General features: G+C 41.0%; 1 protein-coding gene across 1 annotated transcript; it reads right to left on the bottom strand.

Annotated features, from left to right (window-relative positions):
* Positions 1 to 13: 13 nt before the first annotated feature.
* ehmt1a (euchromatic histone-lysine N-methyltransferase 1a) lies at positions 14 to 18054 on the bottom strand. The gene is made up of 22 exons (XM_085786355.1): positions 17594 to 18054; positions 16902 to 17007; positions 16589 to 16671; positions 15068 to 15293; positions 14552 to 14697; positions 14185 to 14328; positions 13125 to 13432; positions 12895 to 12978; positions 12697 to 12785; positions 12256 to 12362; positions 10859 to 10981; positions 9392 to 9493; positions 9187 to 9291; positions 7279 to 7433; positions 6504 to 6671; positions 4336 to 4480; positions 3519 to 3596; positions 3243 to 3358; positions 2180 to 2266; positions 1981 to 2059; positions 1297 to 1472; positions 14 to 545 (listed from the first exon to the last, which is right to left on the bottom strand). The coding sequence occupies exons 1-22, from the start codon at positions 17963 to 17965 to the stop codon at positions 431 to 433; spliced, it is 3114 nt and encodes a 1037-aa protein (XP_085642481.1). The 5' UTR covers positions 17966 to 18054; the 3' UTR covers positions 14 to 430.
* Positions 18055 to 19080: the final 1026 nt, after the last annotated feature.

Here is a 19080-nt window from a genome sequence, read left to right as displayed (position 1 = left end):
CAGGACAAAAAGATGCTTTAAAATTTTTAATTGCTAATTAGGCATGTAGTAAAAAGTTCATAGAAGAGTTCAGACAGACTACCATTAACATTAGTTCAGCTCATTATTAACTCACAGATACAACAGTTTGCAGTACTAAAGGGAGAATCTGTTGATAAAATCACATGTTAAGCTTTTTTAACCTGATTCTTGGCTCTTTAAAAACTAGTCAGGTCCACTCTCATACAGTATTTCTTATTCTTCATACACAAACTTGACCTCATGTATAAATAAGTCACATCCTGAGTTCTTGGATGACACATTTGACCACAATTCATATTTCATTTACTGTTTTAAAACGTGGACTTCAGATAAAAACAGTAACATCCTGCTGGTGATTACCTGACGAAACATGTTCTGTGGCTTCTGCAATGTCAGAAATGGACAGAGATCAGTGGCCATCAGGGACCTTCTCTCGAGCAGCCGAGTGGCGGCACTTGACAGACCCACACTGGCAGCTGAAGTACTTGCTCTTCACCCTCCAGTAGTGATCACCATAGTCAAATCTGGAGAGGAAGAGACCACAGCAGCCCATCATCATTCAGTGCGTTTTACATGGACTTGACTATCCCAGATATGATCGGATTAAATCCCGTTTTTGTGATTGTGCATGTAAACATCATATCCCGATTTCAGAAACCAGGATACACCAGTAGTTTTGCTACCTTTGCTACATCTGCGCAGGTGCAGGCAATGAACGCACACATCATATATGTCACACAGTCGACTAAAGTTGACCTGAAAGTTTTCCCTCCACTCGGAATCCATAAACTGCATTAACATGATACTGGACCACCATTCACGGCTGCGGATTTCATCCACATCTCCCTCGTCCAACGCGATGGCAGTGACAGGCAGAGAGTGGTGAGGACATGTTGTCGCTCTCTTCTTCTGTTGCTAGATTATATAAGATGAATGAGCCGTATATGCAACGCAATCAACATTTAACAGCGCCAAACCGGCAAGAACAGATTTCAAAATTGCCGCAGTTTGTGTTGTGAAAAATAAACATCACAGGCACCTGCACTAATAAGATGCAGTAATCAGAAACCGGGATACTAGTATTCATTGTGTAAACAGGGATATGAATAACCAGGTTTCTCTGTGTGCATGTAAACGCAGTATCCCGAATATGATCATAAATGGGATATTGCTCATAACTGGGATATTCAAGTCGATGTAAACGCACCAATTGTCATTTTTTTCATTCTTCTCTAATGAACAGTAAGAGGAATAGGTTGTTTCTCCAGCACTCACCCTATCTGGTCTCCAGCTTTGATGGGCCTACTGGAGAAGAAGGCTATCCTAGGGAAGCGCAGGTCCTGGTGCATGGTGAACACCTTCACAGCCAGCAGGTTGGGCTCACACAGGTGGTTGATGAAGCGGCCGATGTTTCCGAAAAGTCTTGCATCGATACAGTGTACGTCTTTCACCTGCATCAGACAATCACCACAGACGAGTCACAGTCACATGATGAGGCATTGTGGCAACACAGACGAGCACTCGGCCAACCAGACAACAGTTTCCAGAGACTATCTCTAACGTTGGGTCGCACAGAAAGTGAGGCACCTGAAATGTCTTTAATAATGCAACTACAACTATAGTGAGCAGACTAGGTCAAAGCTGAATCAGAGAGTAAGAGAGTGAGAATGTGATTAGTGCTGAATGATATGCAAAAAAAATTATACTATTTTAGCATACACTGCTACTGCAATATAAGTCATGATTTCAAATGGAATTAACACACACACGCACACACACATACTTTGCTGTATAGTTAGATCACGTAATTAGAAATGCTGCCTCCTGGCATCATTTTTGGCCTCCTTAGTATAAGCCCCCCTCCCCATGCTATCAAAATGCCCTTAAAAAATGAAAAATAAAAACCACCGCCATTGCCAACTGCAGCTTTAAAAAATTCAGGTCAACTAGTCAAGTCACCTTATTGTCGAGGGTGAAGAGGAAAGAGTCGTTCTCCCTTTTGTCAGCCTCTGCGTCAGTAATGATCTCCCCCACGTACCTGTGGAAGCACGGGGAGGGGTGGTGGGGTTTGAGAGAGCTCAGAGCTCAGCTGCTCTTCAATATTTCATGCTGTAAAACACTGAATTCATTCGTTTCTCTTATGAGAGCCTGTCCTCACTCGCAGATGAATGTTCCTTGAGGGATATCCTGCATCGCCCTCACTCCCCAGCCCATCGTCTGTGTCCTGAAGAGTTGCAGCCGGGCTCTGAAACAAACAAAAACACCACCACCGAGACAGTTATGTAATCGAGCAGCTGACGAAGCAGCAGCTCAAGCTTAAGAGGAAAATTAAACAAAATATGACACTGATTATATTTCTGAAAATGGTTTCAACAGAGAGAGGTAGTCTTTCTTTCCTGTGTATACACCGTCACCTACTCGTTCCTTAGATGAGAACAAAAAAGGTGGACACAGCAAACACAGAAACAGTTTTTCCTAGATATTCCTGCACATTGATTTACACTTTACCTACAAATGAACAATTTTATTAAGTTACTATGAAGGACATTTGGGAGAGATGATTGAGTATAGGTAGAAGAAACCAGAAGTCAATCTGAGGGCAGCACAATGATATGTGACCTTTACAGCTGACCAAAGACCAAGATAAGTTGCCATGTTGTAGACCAACTGTAAGGTTTTTACCTCGAAGAGAGGGAGGTCCACCACAAGACAATTGTACCTTGGCTGGAGTAAGAGATGATGAGGACATTTTGATGTTCATATTGTGATAAAGAGACCAAAAGGAGTTCAGTCTGAGAGAGGTTAAGCTGAAGGTTGAGTTACTTTGTCCATGTGGATATGTCAGATAGACAAGCAGAGCTCTCCACACTTTCCAAGTAGATCCTGTTTGACTTTATTGTCTTTACTGTTTGGTGTTTTTTCCCACTTATATGTTCCTGCTCTCACTTTCATCCATCTGCGGATAATTTCTGATTTGTTCTCTGGGAAGCCATGTTGGAACTTTATTTTCTGCGTTCAGTCATTGCTGGTGCAAACTAAAGTCTTCTGCTGCTGCCTCTTTTAAAACATCTTTCCCCCCGAGGAAACCAAAGAGGGCTTTTATTTTGTGGAGCTAAATTTTAAAAAATACCCTCTGGGCTTTGACAACAGGAAATGCAGGAAGTGAGGGACCTATTAGATGAAGAGCTACATGCAACATCTCAGAAAGTGGAATATGGTACCTCAGTCCCTTCTGGACCACTCGGTTCCTGCACGTCCTCCAGCAGGAGCAAGCATGGTTACACTCAAACAGCACTGGGGGCTCCCTCTGACAGAAGTCCAGAGGTAATCGACCCTCCTGCACAATCATGCACATGGATAATTTTCCTTAATTAGTTTAAAGAAAACCAATCTTTCATTCAGAAAACCTGTTTTTATATTATTTTAGAGGGAACACGCACAAGACCAACCGGCAGTAACATAGTATAAAAATCATGATTTGATAAAAACATACTCACATTGTCATACCAACATCTCAGACTCAGCTGACCACACATGCATGTGCTGGATGAGCAGTCGTCTGTGCAGCTGCAGTGCTGAATGACACAATCAATGAGCTGTTAGGAGTATACATTTCGATGCTTTGTCATTTTTATCTGTTGCATGTACAGTATTTCATTCTAATAAAACAAAATCCTCAGAGAAAAAGAGAGCCAGCAGAGTTTCCATCTTTAATCTGGACAGGTGAAAACTGGATGTTTGATGATGACTTTTTTCTGATTGTGAACTCAAAATTGATTGAAGTGTTTGATTCATTTTTCTCCTCCTACCAAAGTATCATCAGTTTGTCCTGATGTGCCTTGTACCGTAGTGGAAGTTCTGTCGAGGCATGACTGAGATATCAAGTCAACACGAATGGGACTGATAGGCAGCCAGTCCGAAATAATATTCTTGTAGCTCTGGAGGCATGCAAACATAGCGTGGAATGAGTCACAAATATCTAGTTGTATTTTTGCTGTCCTGAAAACAGGTCACTGACAAGCCTTTCCCACAGTGGCCGGCTGCAGATACTCAAACAAGGGGGGAAAATGCATTTTGTGGACTATCTTCAGAGGTGGATTAATCACCATTTGGTGCTCCAGAGAATATTTCTGGCAGCAGGAGGGTGTGCGTGGGATTGAGTTGGACAACAATGGAGGCCTGTGGCACAGAGGATATATCCGGCTTTAGATACAGATGCAATACTTGTCAGTAGGATTTACCCCATTGTTGGTTTGAGTCTGAACATGAGAACTGCAGTCTTTGCGGTGACAGCAGACGTTGCTGGGAACTCACCTGTAAGTGAGTGATGTCCTTGTCTATGTCCAGTGGGGAGGTGACACAGTTGTCTGGGATGTATTTAAAGTTTTGAGGACAGGGCTCACTGTCGACAGCATTAACACAGGTGATAGGAACAGCTTCATATCCCCGAGAGATGTCCCTGAGAAAGGGAAAGATTGTGATCTTCAAAATCTGATTCAAACATATAGTAGAGATAAAAAATAAAAAACAGATGAGAACTCAACAACTCCACAGATCACAGGGGTCACTGATGGTTTGAGGAGTGTGAAAAGTCAGTCACAAAAATCAGTGATAGGAAGTATAGAGGCTGAGACAATATACGTTGTTTTTCTCCAACTCTGTTACCTGTCTGTATTTTTATCAAGAGAATATCACATGTTTTCAAGTAATGGAAACATGGGGAGTACCAATTCTGGACTTCACACCAAATGGATATGGACAATGTTTAATAAACACCTGTATTCTAAAAAAAAAATTGCAAAATTTTCAGGATTCAGAGAAAAGGAGCAACAAGATACATAGGACATAGACCTGAGTCTAGTTCAGTGAAGAGAGATCAACACCAGATACTTATCAGTCTAATGTATGCGTGTTACATACAGATCTGGGGTCCAGATGTGCTTAGCCCAACTTATTCACTCACTTTATTATTTTATTTCTTTTAGAGACTGGTGACTTTTACTCCACTACACTTTAAGAAAGAGAAATGTTATACTTTTGACCTATATTTCAATGAAGTACTCTTCCTTTGAAGTAGAGCTTTTAGTCTGAGGAATTAATTTTCAAGGCAGAAAAACCAATTCCAGCCACCTCCTCCACTGTCTGCCATGTTTGAAAAGCTGTATTTGAAATTTTGGCAGGAGATGAAACAGACTATGATCTTAAGTCAGCGTTTTAGAGTGAGAGGCTTTAGAAATAAAGAATTTCATTTAATTCATTTAATTTTCAATATTTGCTGTGTTCACCAGAACCAACTCCAGTCTTTGACTCAAAAAAAAATTACCATCCAACTTGAGAGCATACTGTATGTCTTACTAACGTTTGTTTAATTCCAATTGGCAGTTCTGTTGATTCAGGTGTTTTATGCCCATGTTGACAGCCTCTGTATCACATTCAGCAAGCATTTTATTGCATGTGTCTACCGTCAGTGAGTCAGTCAGTCATTCTGTAACTGTGGAACAGTTCAACAATGTTGACATAGTATATCTTTTGAATGCTTCGGTGATTGTAAAATCAAGTACTCTGGGTCTTTAACTCGAGTGAAAATTAAACTCAACAACTATCACATTCCCTAAGAACTCCTCGACTTCTCTCTTGCACAACCCCTCACTATATAAAACCGCAGTACATCAAATAAACCTAGTAGTCCCCTTTTTACCTTGGACATATTTATGTCATTTTCAAATGTGTTTCAGAGATAGGGCAGGTGAATATACCAAAGATATTCAATAAATGGAAAGATACTCCATGAGCGGCTGCTCCAATGATATGAAATGGTATACACTTCCTGTCTCTCTAAATGGGCGTGGCCAACCGTCACCCCACCTCGTCTGCGAACGTATGTGTGGATTTATACAATTTGTAGGTAGATGAAAGTGAGATATTTATATTTTCTTATGATAACATTAAATATTTACACTACTAACAGTAATATTTAGCATGCCAAAAATAATTTAAATCATTTTCACGGGAGTTCGCGGCCATTTGTTTGACGTTGCCTAGGAGATCGGTGCCAAATCTCGCGAGGGTGTGTCGTAGAGACAGAGACAGGTCTGGAACAAAGTGGATTTTCTCCGGATCTCTCCGTCTGAAAATTACCATTTTGGTGTCAAACTGTTCAGAAGAGATGTGGCTTGTGAAAAATGAGTCCAAAATTTGCTTCAGTGATCGTGGGGAGAAAGGCCCGACCATAATCGGTGTTCACATTAAATTGTCCCATAGGAATCAATACACTCCAAGCTGCCTCTGGTCTCTCTAAAGGGGCGTGGCCGTGCAGAAGCCCACGTGACATGCATACAGGAAGCTGACTCGTCATGAAAGGTCTTGGTTTATAAACCGTCTTTGAATATACCTCTGCACACAGAGGAACAATAAGAACAGAAATATGCATCAAAAACAACACACACACACACACAGATGCACAGTCTCAACATGCACACTACCTGCTGAGCATCCTCTCTCCACAGCAGTCCCTGCCTCTCCTGGCATCAGTGAGCTTCTTGTTGGTGCTGAGCGCCGTCCACACACTGGAGCTGTAGACGCAGCAATCCAGAGGCGTGTCTCCTTCTTTATTCCTCTGAGTGACATCGGCTCCACAAGACAGAAACAACCTGTACACGGAGGATGTTTGAGTTAGAGGCCTGGGGACTGTGTTCGAGAAAACAGCGAGCTTAAAAAGACAATAAGCTTATTTAGCAGGGGGGGGGGGGGGGGTGGCAACCAAAACAGGAGCTTTGTAGCTAAAACTAATATCCTGGGGGTATTTCAGGGAAATATTTGCCAATACCTGATACACTTCTTAGCCAAAAGTATGTGGACACCTGAACAAAGGTTTATTGATATATGCTTAAAGAAATCCATTGGTGTTAATCTGCTGCTGTAACAAGCTTCACTCTGCTGAGTTCTGTCTTTGATTGTGTTGTTGATTCTTTCAGAAGGAAGGGTGAAGCATTATCTTAAGAGTTTATCTCTAGAGACTTCTCGATTAATGAGTTTTTATACCATCCCGAACTTTATAGTGTTATATGGCTCAATGATCAGGATATGCAGTGGTTTGGATGTATTTATGTATATTTATGTATTTTTATGACAACTTTGAAAGAGTGTTGCCAAATAGTCTATCCCCACCTGTAATTGCATCACATCCATTTTGTTAACAATGGGCTGGTCAGGACATAACATTAAGTTCTGTATAATGAAAGGGAAACAAACACTCACGTCACACACTCCAGGTAGTTTTCTCTGGCAGCGATATGAAGCGGGGAGTCTCCGTGAATGTTAACAGCATTGAGGTCACACTGAGCCTCCAGCAGAGCCTGGGCAATATCATCACAGCCCGACAGAGCCGCCCAGTGCAGGCAGACGTTCTCCTCCTGCACAAAGAGCACATCAGAGAGGTGTCACGGTACTGAGGGAGGCAGGGGGGCCATTCATCGTGTTTGGCAATTACAAATCCTGTCCTTAACCCGTTTAATCCCAAATTTTTCCCTGCAAAATAAGTGCATACATTTCACTCCTTGGACCTCCCTAACACATAATATGTATGTTTTTTTTCATTTCATGTTGGTTTTGTTAGTGAAAATTTAGGTTTTATACTCGGCAACAATTGTTGCCGGTGGGAAACTGCATAGTAAATTTTCACAAATTCTATAATTTGACCCATTTACACATATAAAAAATTAAAACTGACACTAACATGTGAAACATATTTTAACAAGGCATGTACAAATGTGCATCCTTGAGGAACTTCTGCTTGTTTACCTTGACCAAGGACTACACCTGGGCCCTGTCCTATAGGCTACTTTTAGGCGGATGTGTGTGGACTCCACAATAGGGCTCCATGTAAAACATGCACACTGTGGGTGAAACAAGGCTCCACAACTTGTACTCAAACCAGATTGGTTTGCCCCTGATAAACTGACTGCTGCCATGCTTGCCATACTACTATTATTACCACTACTTCTACTACTACTACTAATAGTAATAATAATAATAAAATCCATATGTGAGCAGAATCCCATGAAAAGTCAGCAACTCATCCATGCTCCAATCAAGTGCCTTCCTTTGGTTTGCATTGAATAGGCATTTGGCATTTCAACAGTGAGCTCCCTCAGAGAAGGATACATCAGCAGAACAAATCAACAGGGTCCGGGTTTAGTTTGTATAGCCTACTGCAGTTGGACCGTCACAAAATCTGGTATATTGGATGTGGCTGGTAACCATGTCACAACACACACACACACAACACACATCACTTTGGGGTCTTTTTAGGTCTAGAAGATCCAAGACCTCTGATATTTTTAAGCTGTGTAGAAAAAAACACAAGATTAATAGAATAAACAGCTAAAACCTTTGACATCTCGCATAATGCTATGTGACTATGTGTTATGCTAGCGGCAACAATTGTTGCCGTGCTTACATCTACTCTCCTTATGATCAAAATATGCATGCAGGCATATAATTCTCATTACATATCAGTAGTAGACCCTTTAAATAATATATGTACAAAAAATGTCAGTTATATCTGTTAATTAAAGTATTTTATTTACTTCCTCATGTACACGTTTGAGGCAGACATCTCCCCCAAGAGGTGCAAACAGGAAGTAAAGAGGCCTGGTCATGTGACCTTTTGCACTATTTACATGAAATTGATACACTTTAGAGTAAACAGCATATAATTTCATTTTAAAACTTGCATTAGATGCCCAAAGCTAAAACAGCAGTTTTAGAGCTTCCAGAAGTTAGAAGAAATGACTGGCAACAATTGTTGCCGGTGGGATTAAACGGGTTAACATACAAGGTTAATTGATTTAACAAGAAGAATGTCCTCATTCAAAACAGAAATGTTTGACTAATTTAACTATTATGAAAGGTCTATATTTACACCTACATCCTCCCACGATTTGCATTATCTATTTTCCTTGATCAAGGTGACACAGCAGCAACTGCCTGTGTACTGTTCTTAAATTTCACTGTTCAAACATTGTGGACCCCATGAGCTCAAACTCATTTATCCCTTATCAGAAGTCATACTCTATGAAGAGTAAAAATAGAAAGGTATGGTTATGTGCAAGTGTGCGTGTGTGTGTGTGGTACAGTCATTAAGCAGTCAGACCAGTAACAGACCTTGTCTCTGATGTTAACGTCGGCCCCTTTGGCCAAAAACAGGCGGACCAGCTCCTTGTGCTTATACTCGATGGCAAAGGTAATGGGAGTCCAGCCCCCATCATCCTGCACAGAGACATGACGTGAAACTCAAAGACATGGCTCTGTATTTACAGAGCATGAGGTCTAAGCAGCAGCTAGTCAATGAAGTAATGTATGTCTTTACCTGACAGTTTATGTGTTTGGAAGCCTTGGACAGCAGATGATGGACTATGTCATAATGTCCCAGTTTAGCTGCCAGATGCAGACAGGTGAAACCCATGATATCCTGAGATGACAACATTAGTCACATTGAACAACACTGCACTGCTGCCACCACTGTAACACGTCAAAAGACAGGGCATTTCATTGGTGCTTGGACTCCCTGAGTTAAAACTCAGAAGACATTGGAAAAGACATAGCGAGGAGAGACGTGTCTCACAGCTCAGAAATCTTCTGTACCTAATCCTCTCCCTCCCTCTGGAGACCAGCCCAGGCTTAGAGATGGAGAGGTTAATTAAAATGTTGTACGTTTATCACTTAATGACAGAGTCCTCCTTCCCTCCAGAGCAAAACTTTACAGGGCTCCATATACTTACACTCTATATTTCTACCATCAAAGTTTACCTGGCATATACTGCACAAAATCACATTCAAAGCTGCATCAGTAGATTTTCTGGTTGTCAACAGCACTGTGCTGAAAGACAGGCCTGCAAGAAATTAACACACTCACCTCACACTTTTAATACTCTTTCAGCGCATTGGGTTTCATGCAAGAATATTCACTGTCCTTGCTTTTGTACATTGCACAAGTGCTGCCACTACACTCTCTGGGCTGGACAAGCTCTCAATTAAGAGTTTCATGAGTTTTGATCATTAGCACATCAAGGCCCAAACATGGGCACTTGAAGAAGAGTTCCCAGTTTCAAGGTCAAGTTGAAAGTCTAGACGAGAGAATATTATACTACAGGCAGCTGATGTGATTCTGTGAGGTGCAACAGAGGTTGATACTGATCTGAAGCTGCTGTGCCCAAAAATATGTTTTTAAAATCAAACAAGGAGAAAATCCCTCAGTAAAGTGACATCAGGATGGTGTTGTGTGCTGATTATTAATTTTCAGCAGCAACGGGGACACTTCTCTCTCATCATTTACATGTTTATTGTAATGTTTCTGAGGCCAAACGTTGGTGAAATCAACTGATGAGCAAAAGAATGCACAAATAACAAAGTAACAACTTCCTATAAGCTTTTGTTTAAAAAAAAAAAAGGAAGTGCTGCAAATTTTGGCAACACCCACTCCTATTACCACTAGACAGTCATGTCACTCTGAAGGTCTGTACTAAAGTTGGCACAAATCAGCCACTAGAGGAGGCTAAAATTATTGGTTTGTTTGATCTGAGGGTCATTCCTGACTTATTTAAGTAGGCGTGGATTATATTTTACTGCTCCTGTGAGACACTCCACTAATAATGTGGCTACAATAAAGTAATCAGATTGAGTTTGTGATTTTAAAAAAAATAGTAGTTCAATTGACTGAGCAGTGGCAGCAGCTCATAGAGTGAGACTGAATGGATGGATGGATGAAGAGGCAGAATCTGGCACGAGGACACGTTAACACTAACCGAGATGATCCGACTAGACCGTGCTGACCCACCTTGTGGCTAATGGACGCTCCAGCTCTGAGCAGGTACTTCACTGTGTCCAGATGGTTGTTTTCACAGGCCACCATCAGAGGTGTTCTCTGCTCCTCGTCGAACATGTCCAGGTTGGCTCCAGCCTGGACGCACACAGACACACACACACACACAGTGCAACAACACTAATTACTGTACGTCACTGACCTTCACAGACAGGATTCCTGGACAGGTCAGGGGACGTTTTGGTAACAGTTAGTGACAGCTAAGTACCAAACATGTTTTAGGCCTTTAAAACACTGTCTAGACTACAGAAAACAAAATATCAAACTTTTGTCGACTTGGTTGAGTATAGGAATTCAGGTTTCCACTTACATTTTGAATCCAATTTATTCTTTTGGTGAAAGAACAGAAAAGTGTTTTAATTTTACACCTAAAATTACAAAATAAATTGCATTTCCAATGTTTTCATCATTTTAAAATGAGTTTGTAATAGGATATGCAGTGGGAGTTGCGAGAGAGTTAGTGTATTCAAAAAGTATTCAGACTCCATTCAGTTTCTTCATATAATCTTTTAATCTTTTAGATCTTTTTAATCTTTTTTCCCTAAATAATCTACACACTAAATACCTCATCATGAGTAAGTGGAAACATAATGAGAAATTTGCAATTTTATGAAAAATTTATGAAAAAGGGAAAAATGTAAATATCCCATAGTACATATAAGTAACATTGCTCACCAGAAAAATTCGACTTGTAGGAAATAATTTATTATAAAAGTAAAGTGTTTCCTTTTATGAACATGTACTGAGACCTGTGAAATGGATCACTGCTTCTACAGGAAGCACTACACCACTGTCTGGCACTGTCCATGGTACTGAAAAAAAGGGATTCACTCTGGCATGTAAAATTTGCATGTAACCTTTTGTTTTATTGTTTGGTTGCAACTGCCATGTCTCTGTATGAGGAAACTGAGAAGGTTGATAAAATGTTTTTAATTCAAGACCTAAAGTTGGGCCTAAATATGCAGGATGGGTAACAGAGGCTCCACGATATGATACTAACACAATATTTAAGTCACAATTGTTGCGATTTTAAAGATTTTGTGATATCCTACACTAACATAGTGTGATACACTGCAATTTATTACCTTCAACTGCAAAGTATGTCCCTTAAGAAAAACTTTGTCAACATCAGTTCTAATCTAATATCTAATAAGATAAAGTTCTCGGTGTTTGTGTTTCGTGTTTTCAATTTACATAAGATCAATAAAAAAATCAATACTACGGCATCTGTATATTGATACAAAATATTGTCCCACAAACTACTTAAATACTATGCTGTATCAATTCCCCCGCCCCTATTGAGTCTGGCAGTTTTTGTCCGGTGAGAAATACACTTGTCCACCCGTCCTCACCTGGACCAGCATGTGGCAGATCTCGTGGTGGCCCTCAGCAGCTGCTGCATGGAGAGGGGTGCGTCTGCTTTGGCCCTCCATCAGGAAGTTAGGGTCCTTCCCATCAACTGTAACATACAAAGTTTGTTGCATTGATGTGATAATACAGATATTAAAAAAACATCCGCTCAGTCACTACAGTTCACCATCTTCTATCTTTACAGCAGCTGGTTTCATCTACGGTACATGACTGCGAGTTCTGTGAACTTCAGAGAACCAACGGATCTCATCGGTTAGGTTTCCAACCCTTACACTGAAACTTCCAACTGAGTCACATTCAATTTTACAATACTTAGGTTTTTATTTGGAATAGTGCTGTAAACCTAAAAGACTTCTGTGAGTGTGAAGTGTAAGTTATTACAGCTGAGGCCACTACATCTCTAATCACATGTGTTAGATTACCTAAGAGATGAATGACCTTCTGGAGATCTCCTTGCTTTGCAGAGATGTACAGCTGCCTTGTGGGGTATTTCACTTTCTTTGGTTTCAGACTGAAAAGAATAAAGTTTTCAATCAATTATTTATATTGTGGTGCAAAGTGGGGTGCCAGGCTGCACCTCTTTGCAAACTGATGTCAAAATATTTTTTGGTTAACCTTACTTCTCGTCATCCAGTGCCATTAAGATGCTCTCCAGTGACTCTTTAGGTTGTCTCTCTGCAGCACAAACAGCCTCAGCCTTTAACCTGCGAGGAGAAAACAAGAGTAAAGATTTTATTTGAATTCAGTCGGAATAAAACATATTTTTATACAAGAGTTGTGATTTTACTCATATCAAAAAGTAATGTTATCACCATCCTTCTATGTAAGATTAGAGGACATGTCTTGTTACCTGCTCGGGCTCTCGTCTCTGCTCCTCTGAGGCTCGCTGGTCTTCTTCGCTCTGAGCACCTGTGGAACAGCAGGCCTGGTTGGTCCTGAGGGCAGCGTGGCCAGAGTGGGCACAGCTGGAAGTGACAGCCTGGGGTTCGACCTGGGTACAGACGGTGACTGGTCAGGCTTCGGCACCGTGACCTCCTTCGCCCCGCTGGCATCTTCTCCGCAGTGGGGGCAAAACTTACAGTCCTTCAAGATGGAGGCGCAGTTGCGGTGGAAGCGGTGGGAGATGCTGCCATATGGCCTGCACTCCATGAAGGTGCCCTGTTGGACAGACCCGGGAAAAGGAAAAGGCAACATTAAGGTCAAAAAGTTCAGTAGTTAAATATTCCAGACCCCGACAATGTCAAGTTTCTTTTTGTTCTGTAGGATTTAAAAATCATCTGAGAGACTTCAAAACCAAACTTCTGAACCCGATGTTGTTATTTCACTTTTTGAAAGTAGCTGAACTACTCAACAATTCATCCACGTAGCCCCTGGCAACTGCAAAAGTACACCCTGATGTTCAAGTGCCTCTGCTTAGAAATCACTGTTTCAGAGTTTGAGGGGGGTGGAGAGAGAAGACAGAGCGGAGGGAGGGAGGGGGAGATGAATAAGAAGATAAAGGTGGACAGATGATGAGAAACAAATGAAAGGGAGATGGCCTTGGAGAAAAATAAAAGGGTTTATAGAGAGACAAAGAACAAACACATGCGGAGGAGAAGAGACAATGAAAGTGAAAAAAATCTTGAAATCTTTTCCTGAATCCTCACTGATCACTTCTACTGTGAATATACAGTACAGCAGTCAGCCATAACATTAAACCATGTGACTGGTTTAATGATATTACTGATCTGTGTATCTTTTGACTGTATCAAGCAACGAGGTCATGGAGAAATATTTCAAACTGCAAATGATGTATCAAATCAGATTACTAATGATTCAGAATGAGTTCTTAAAACAGGCCACAGATACACACCAGTCATGTAATGGCTGATTGGTGTATACAGTAATATCTATACTTAGGTTCCCCTCACCGTTCTGCAGAAGAGTCCACAGCCAGGGCAGCACTGGTGTTTGACCATACCGGCCCGGTGGTCCTCACACAGAACCAGCAGCTGGACCGAGTTGGACGGACGCATCATTTCCTGTTTCATCACTCTCTTCTGGCAGCGACTCGGCTATGGAGAGACAGTTAAGGAGGAGTTAAAAAAAAATATGCCTTAAAACCATTTAACACTGGTGCATTTGAACTCAACATGACCTCCTCCAGCCCCAGGACTGATATACTGTAGGTTTTATCTTGATTGTATCCAACTTGTATTCCCTGTCTGGTGGCTGGATGAGGACATTTATCAAAAAGTGTTTTATTATTATTATTTGTATTATTTAGATGATCTTTACTATTCCATCTGTGCTCTCCATGGCCATGCAGGTCTGCTCCAGTGTGGACAGGCTGCCTCCACAGTGAGGGGTCTCCATACGACAGCAGCATAGAGGTAATTCCTCAGCCAGGTGGGTTTCTGTCACTCTAGCATCCGCCACTACACCTGCACAAACACATCATATTGTTTCACTACACACCAAGAAACTGGACTGTAGAAGAAATATGGGATATCATGAATTTAGAAAAAACCAAAGTAGACACGCACATCACACCAACGAGGGCAGGTGCTGAGTAAAAACAATAAGCAAATTAAAAAGAACAAAGGTACTCGCAACTGTGCAGGACTTAGAGTAATAATTTATTGTGACGTACGTTTTGAGCAGTAGAGGTATGCTCTTCGTCAGACCTCTACTGCTCGAAACGTACGTCACAATAAATTATTACGCTGAGTCCTGCAGAGTTGCGAGTACCTTTGTTCTTTTTAGTTATATCATGAATTTAGCTCAAATCAGTGACTGAGATGCTGTGATCACCTGACTGTGGGGGCGAGAGCAACTCCTCCTGAGCTTTCAGGTCGAGACAGTCCAAAGCCAGCTCTGTGTATTCAACATGGCTGCTGTCTCCCACTTCTGGTTCCGTTTCTGTCAGGGATTCGTTACTGACAGCCGTCTGTTCTCCGACCTTCAGAGCCTCTGAGGGGATAAATGTTTCTTCATCTGCTGCAGGTCGCTTCTCCACACTGGGACTTGGCTCCTCTTTCTGATTAGAAAGAGGTGACACTTGTACTTATACAGACTTGTACGATACATATAAAACAGGCAGGTTTTAGTGAGGGAAAAGAGAAAAACATGTGTTTTCCCAGTCAAACCACCACTTAATGGTACTATCTTTCAACTGTTTTTGCAATATTACATAATTTTTCCATGTTCTTATTTTGCTACTGTTGACTAGATGAAAGGGGCATGACAATACTTGTTTAATCTATACAGTCTCTCTTCTTCTAATGTGTGAATATACAATCTATTATGTCCTAAAATATCCATGCCAAATGGCATAATGAGCCACAGTGAGCCCCCTGCTTTAATCAGTTGTCAAGTCTGATTAGAAACCAGCTGTTGCCAGTGAAGCCCCTGTGAGTAAAATCTATCAAAGCAATTTATCAATTGTTATGATGACAAGTGTTTTGGAAGAAGAATTAAATAAAAACAGTTCCAGTGTTTGAAATGTTTAAAGAGAAATACCTTGTGCAAGCAAGATTTTTTTACTCAATATATGCAAAATTATGTTAATCTGAAAGTGAAAATGTAACAGAGCCAAGCTAAGCCAATTCAGATACTGGTAATAGAGTCACTTCATACATATATTCAAGTCTGTCAAACACATTCACCTTCACACATTAAGACAAAACAGGAGAAGGGAGGGTGGATCAGTGTATCTGACGAACACTGGACAACAATATAGAAACACCAATGGAAGTGTTCCAGCTCACAGAAATGCAGGGAGTTAAGGTGTATTATATACATAAGGTATTACACCCTCTCTCTCTTCCTGTTTGCTTAAGAAAGTGGGAAAATCAAAACACAAACACTTCATATTTCTTGGGACTGCCCTGTCCTCAGAGGCAATTGGAAAAAGATACACAAGACATTTTTTTTTTAAATATGAAATCCCTCTAGAAACTAAGAAACCTCCAGAAGAGATAAATAATTGATGCATACCCTGCTGGTGACTGCTACAGAGAATCTTACTGGGAAATGTTTTTTACACACGCACACAACTTCAAAATGTGTGGGTGGAAATTATAATGGAGATTAAAAAATGGAGAAGATGACAGCATCTGTCAATCACAAACTAGAACAACTGATTAACTATGCAATGCTGCATAGGTCTGATTTTATTTTCACAAATCACTGGTCTTGTTATTTAAAAAAAAAAAAGATTACTTCTTATCTGTTGGTGGTTCTGTTGAAGATTATGACACTGAAATGTGTGAGTGACTGACAGTGGGCTGGTGGAGGTCTGACATGCAGGATAAAATAAATGAATCGACCTACCTTCTCGTGCTGTTTAAGGGCCTTGGGTTTCTTTTTGGGGACCAGGTTGTACATTCCCATCTTCCTCTTCTTCCTCTTCACAGCTACAGTGGGAAAAGCACAGAGTGAGGAGAGACGGAGGCCAACAGGAAATGATAGGCTCAAGTCTATCCTTTAGAGACTGATCATTAAGACATTGGGAAACGTGTTATTACACACACCGTATGACCTGATGAATCAGTGCAACTTTGATATTAATGTGCTGTAACTCTCCAGAAATGATACCGCTGTTGTTGTTATTATTGACAGTTTGCAGAAGTGAGGATGAACTAACCTGGCTGAGCTTTAGTAGAGGGGACGACAGCTCTCTTCTGTTTGCCTTTGCCTTTCTGGCTGTGACTAAGCCCTGTGGTGACAGGCGCTGCCTTCTTGCTTGCAGGCTTTGAAGAGAAGACAGCATATTTTATTTTTTCATATCATAAATAAGAAAGACAACAACAAAGAAACATCACCTTTAAATACGCTTTAAAATGAGCTTTTAACTCACTACTACCATTTTATAGGTCAAAGACTTATGATTTATTTTACATTTATCTGGCTTTTATTTTTAAGGTTTCACAAAATTACTGTATCTCATGTCCTCAAGCACTCAGATAAAATTATATAATTGAGATTAGCAATCATGCACTTATATTAATAAATCTGTGCAAATTGCAGATGAAATGCTCATATCAAAAGCATGGGAATTACACAAGAAGTAAAGAAAAGGTTAAATGCAAGCACATTTGGTGTACATGTAAATTTAAAAAAACTCATATTACCTCAACTACTTGCTGATGCCTTTATCTTTTCAAAGTTTACATCCTATGTCTTAAATTACAATAAATGGACTGAACATTGATACAGTAACGCTGTCAAAATGAAAAGTTCACTGATCTAGCTTATCCCATATTTATCATTATGTAGCTCTATGAAATTACCTAACACACGTCATAATCTTTTAACCAGAATAAGAGAAGGACTTGCCTGTGTTTTCTCTCCCATTGGAGTCTTTGAAGAGTCTGAGCTTGGTGTTTGCTCCTGTGAGCTTGCAGCAGCAGCAGCAACAGCAGCATCAGTGTGTTTCTCACTGAGAGTTGGAGCAGTCAGACTTCCAGATGTATCCAGAAACAGGCCGCCGGGAGATGCCAGCTGTTTTCCAGAGGCTTGTTCTGGTCTTTTGCTGCATAGGGCTCCACCACTGCTGACTATGGGTGAGCTGTGGAAGGGAGTTATCTTCACTTTGTGCACTGGACCACTCTGTGCTGCATGCTTCTTGGCACCAATGGGTGTACTGGCAGAGGGAATGGGGGGTCTCCTGCCTGACCCAGGCCCGTCACTGACTCCACTTTGATCCATAACTGTCCTGCGGTCCTGGCCCGATAAAGCCAGTCAGACTTTGTGTGTGCGTGTTGAGAGGAGAGGAGGGGGGGGGGACTCAGTAGCACCTGTGGAGTTGACAGAAGTTTTATTCCACCCTTGAAAATATCAGCCCACTGAAGTACTAAGCAGTCAATGCACTGTGTGCCTCTTTGCTACGTCCAACATGCAAACAATGGAGAATACAAAACTATTTAACAGGTTTAACTTACTCTTGAGTTTTAAAAAATGGAAGAAGCTGCAGCCTGGTGGTGGAGCAGCAGCAGCAGCAGCAGCAGCAGCAGCAGGTCTCTCTCTGTAGCCGGGGAGTCAACGGAGACAAACAGAGCGAAAACAACGTTTTAAAAAAAACATCAGCCACAGTTGAAACGAGACCGTGGTGAATAGTTAGAGTAGCAGAGTTTCGACCTACCAGCTCCACTCAGCGCTGCTGCTGTGTACGAGAAAAAAAGAGGATGAGAAGGGATGAACAGGAAGACGAGAGTTTCCACTTCCGCCCTCGCCCGCATAGCAAAGCACGACGTAAAGGCGCGCGCCGCGTGCTGCGTTCACGTGTTGACGGAATCATGAAACCCCACAGCTCACTTGACTTGTCAGCGCCCTTTGACCTGGATGTCTATTAAAGTTGGAGTGCAGCTAAAGGAGAAGAACCTCGACTTCTTGCTGATCAATTTAATTACACTTGGAAAACATTTTATTCATAGATGCAAATACCTCAAGGTGAAGCCCCACATAAACGGATGGAAGAATGAACTAAAGCTATACAAAAAAATCCTTGTAGGCATATTACATGAAAAACAAAAATGCCCAGAAACTCTTTTCTTTACTGGACTTGTTTACCCTTCTTGAATAAGACCCTCACATTATTTTATTTTTGTTGTATTCTGTGTTTTGTTTTCCCCTTTGTCTTGGAAGCTGGTTCAACATTTTCTATCTTTGTATATATTGTATTGTGCCAAAACAAAAACAAAAACACTTGTCTACTACTATATGGAAGCCTATTTCTGCCAGTGTCATAAAAGAAAAACATCCAGAGTCGATATAAACAGAAATTATCTCAAGAACAACATATTTTGAGTTAATGCACGTCACAT

Source organism: Trachurus japonicus, chromosome 9 (genome assembly GCF_045865225.1).
Source record: "Trachurus japonicus isolate A0001 chromosome 9, Traja_1.0".
NCBI classification, from domain to species: Eukaryota; Metazoa; Chordata; class Actinopteri; order Carangiformes; family Carangidae; genus Trachurus; species Trachurus japonicus.
The sequence above is the reverse complement of the archived record's forward strand: the minus strand, read 5'-3'. Positions and strand labels throughout refer to the sequence as shown.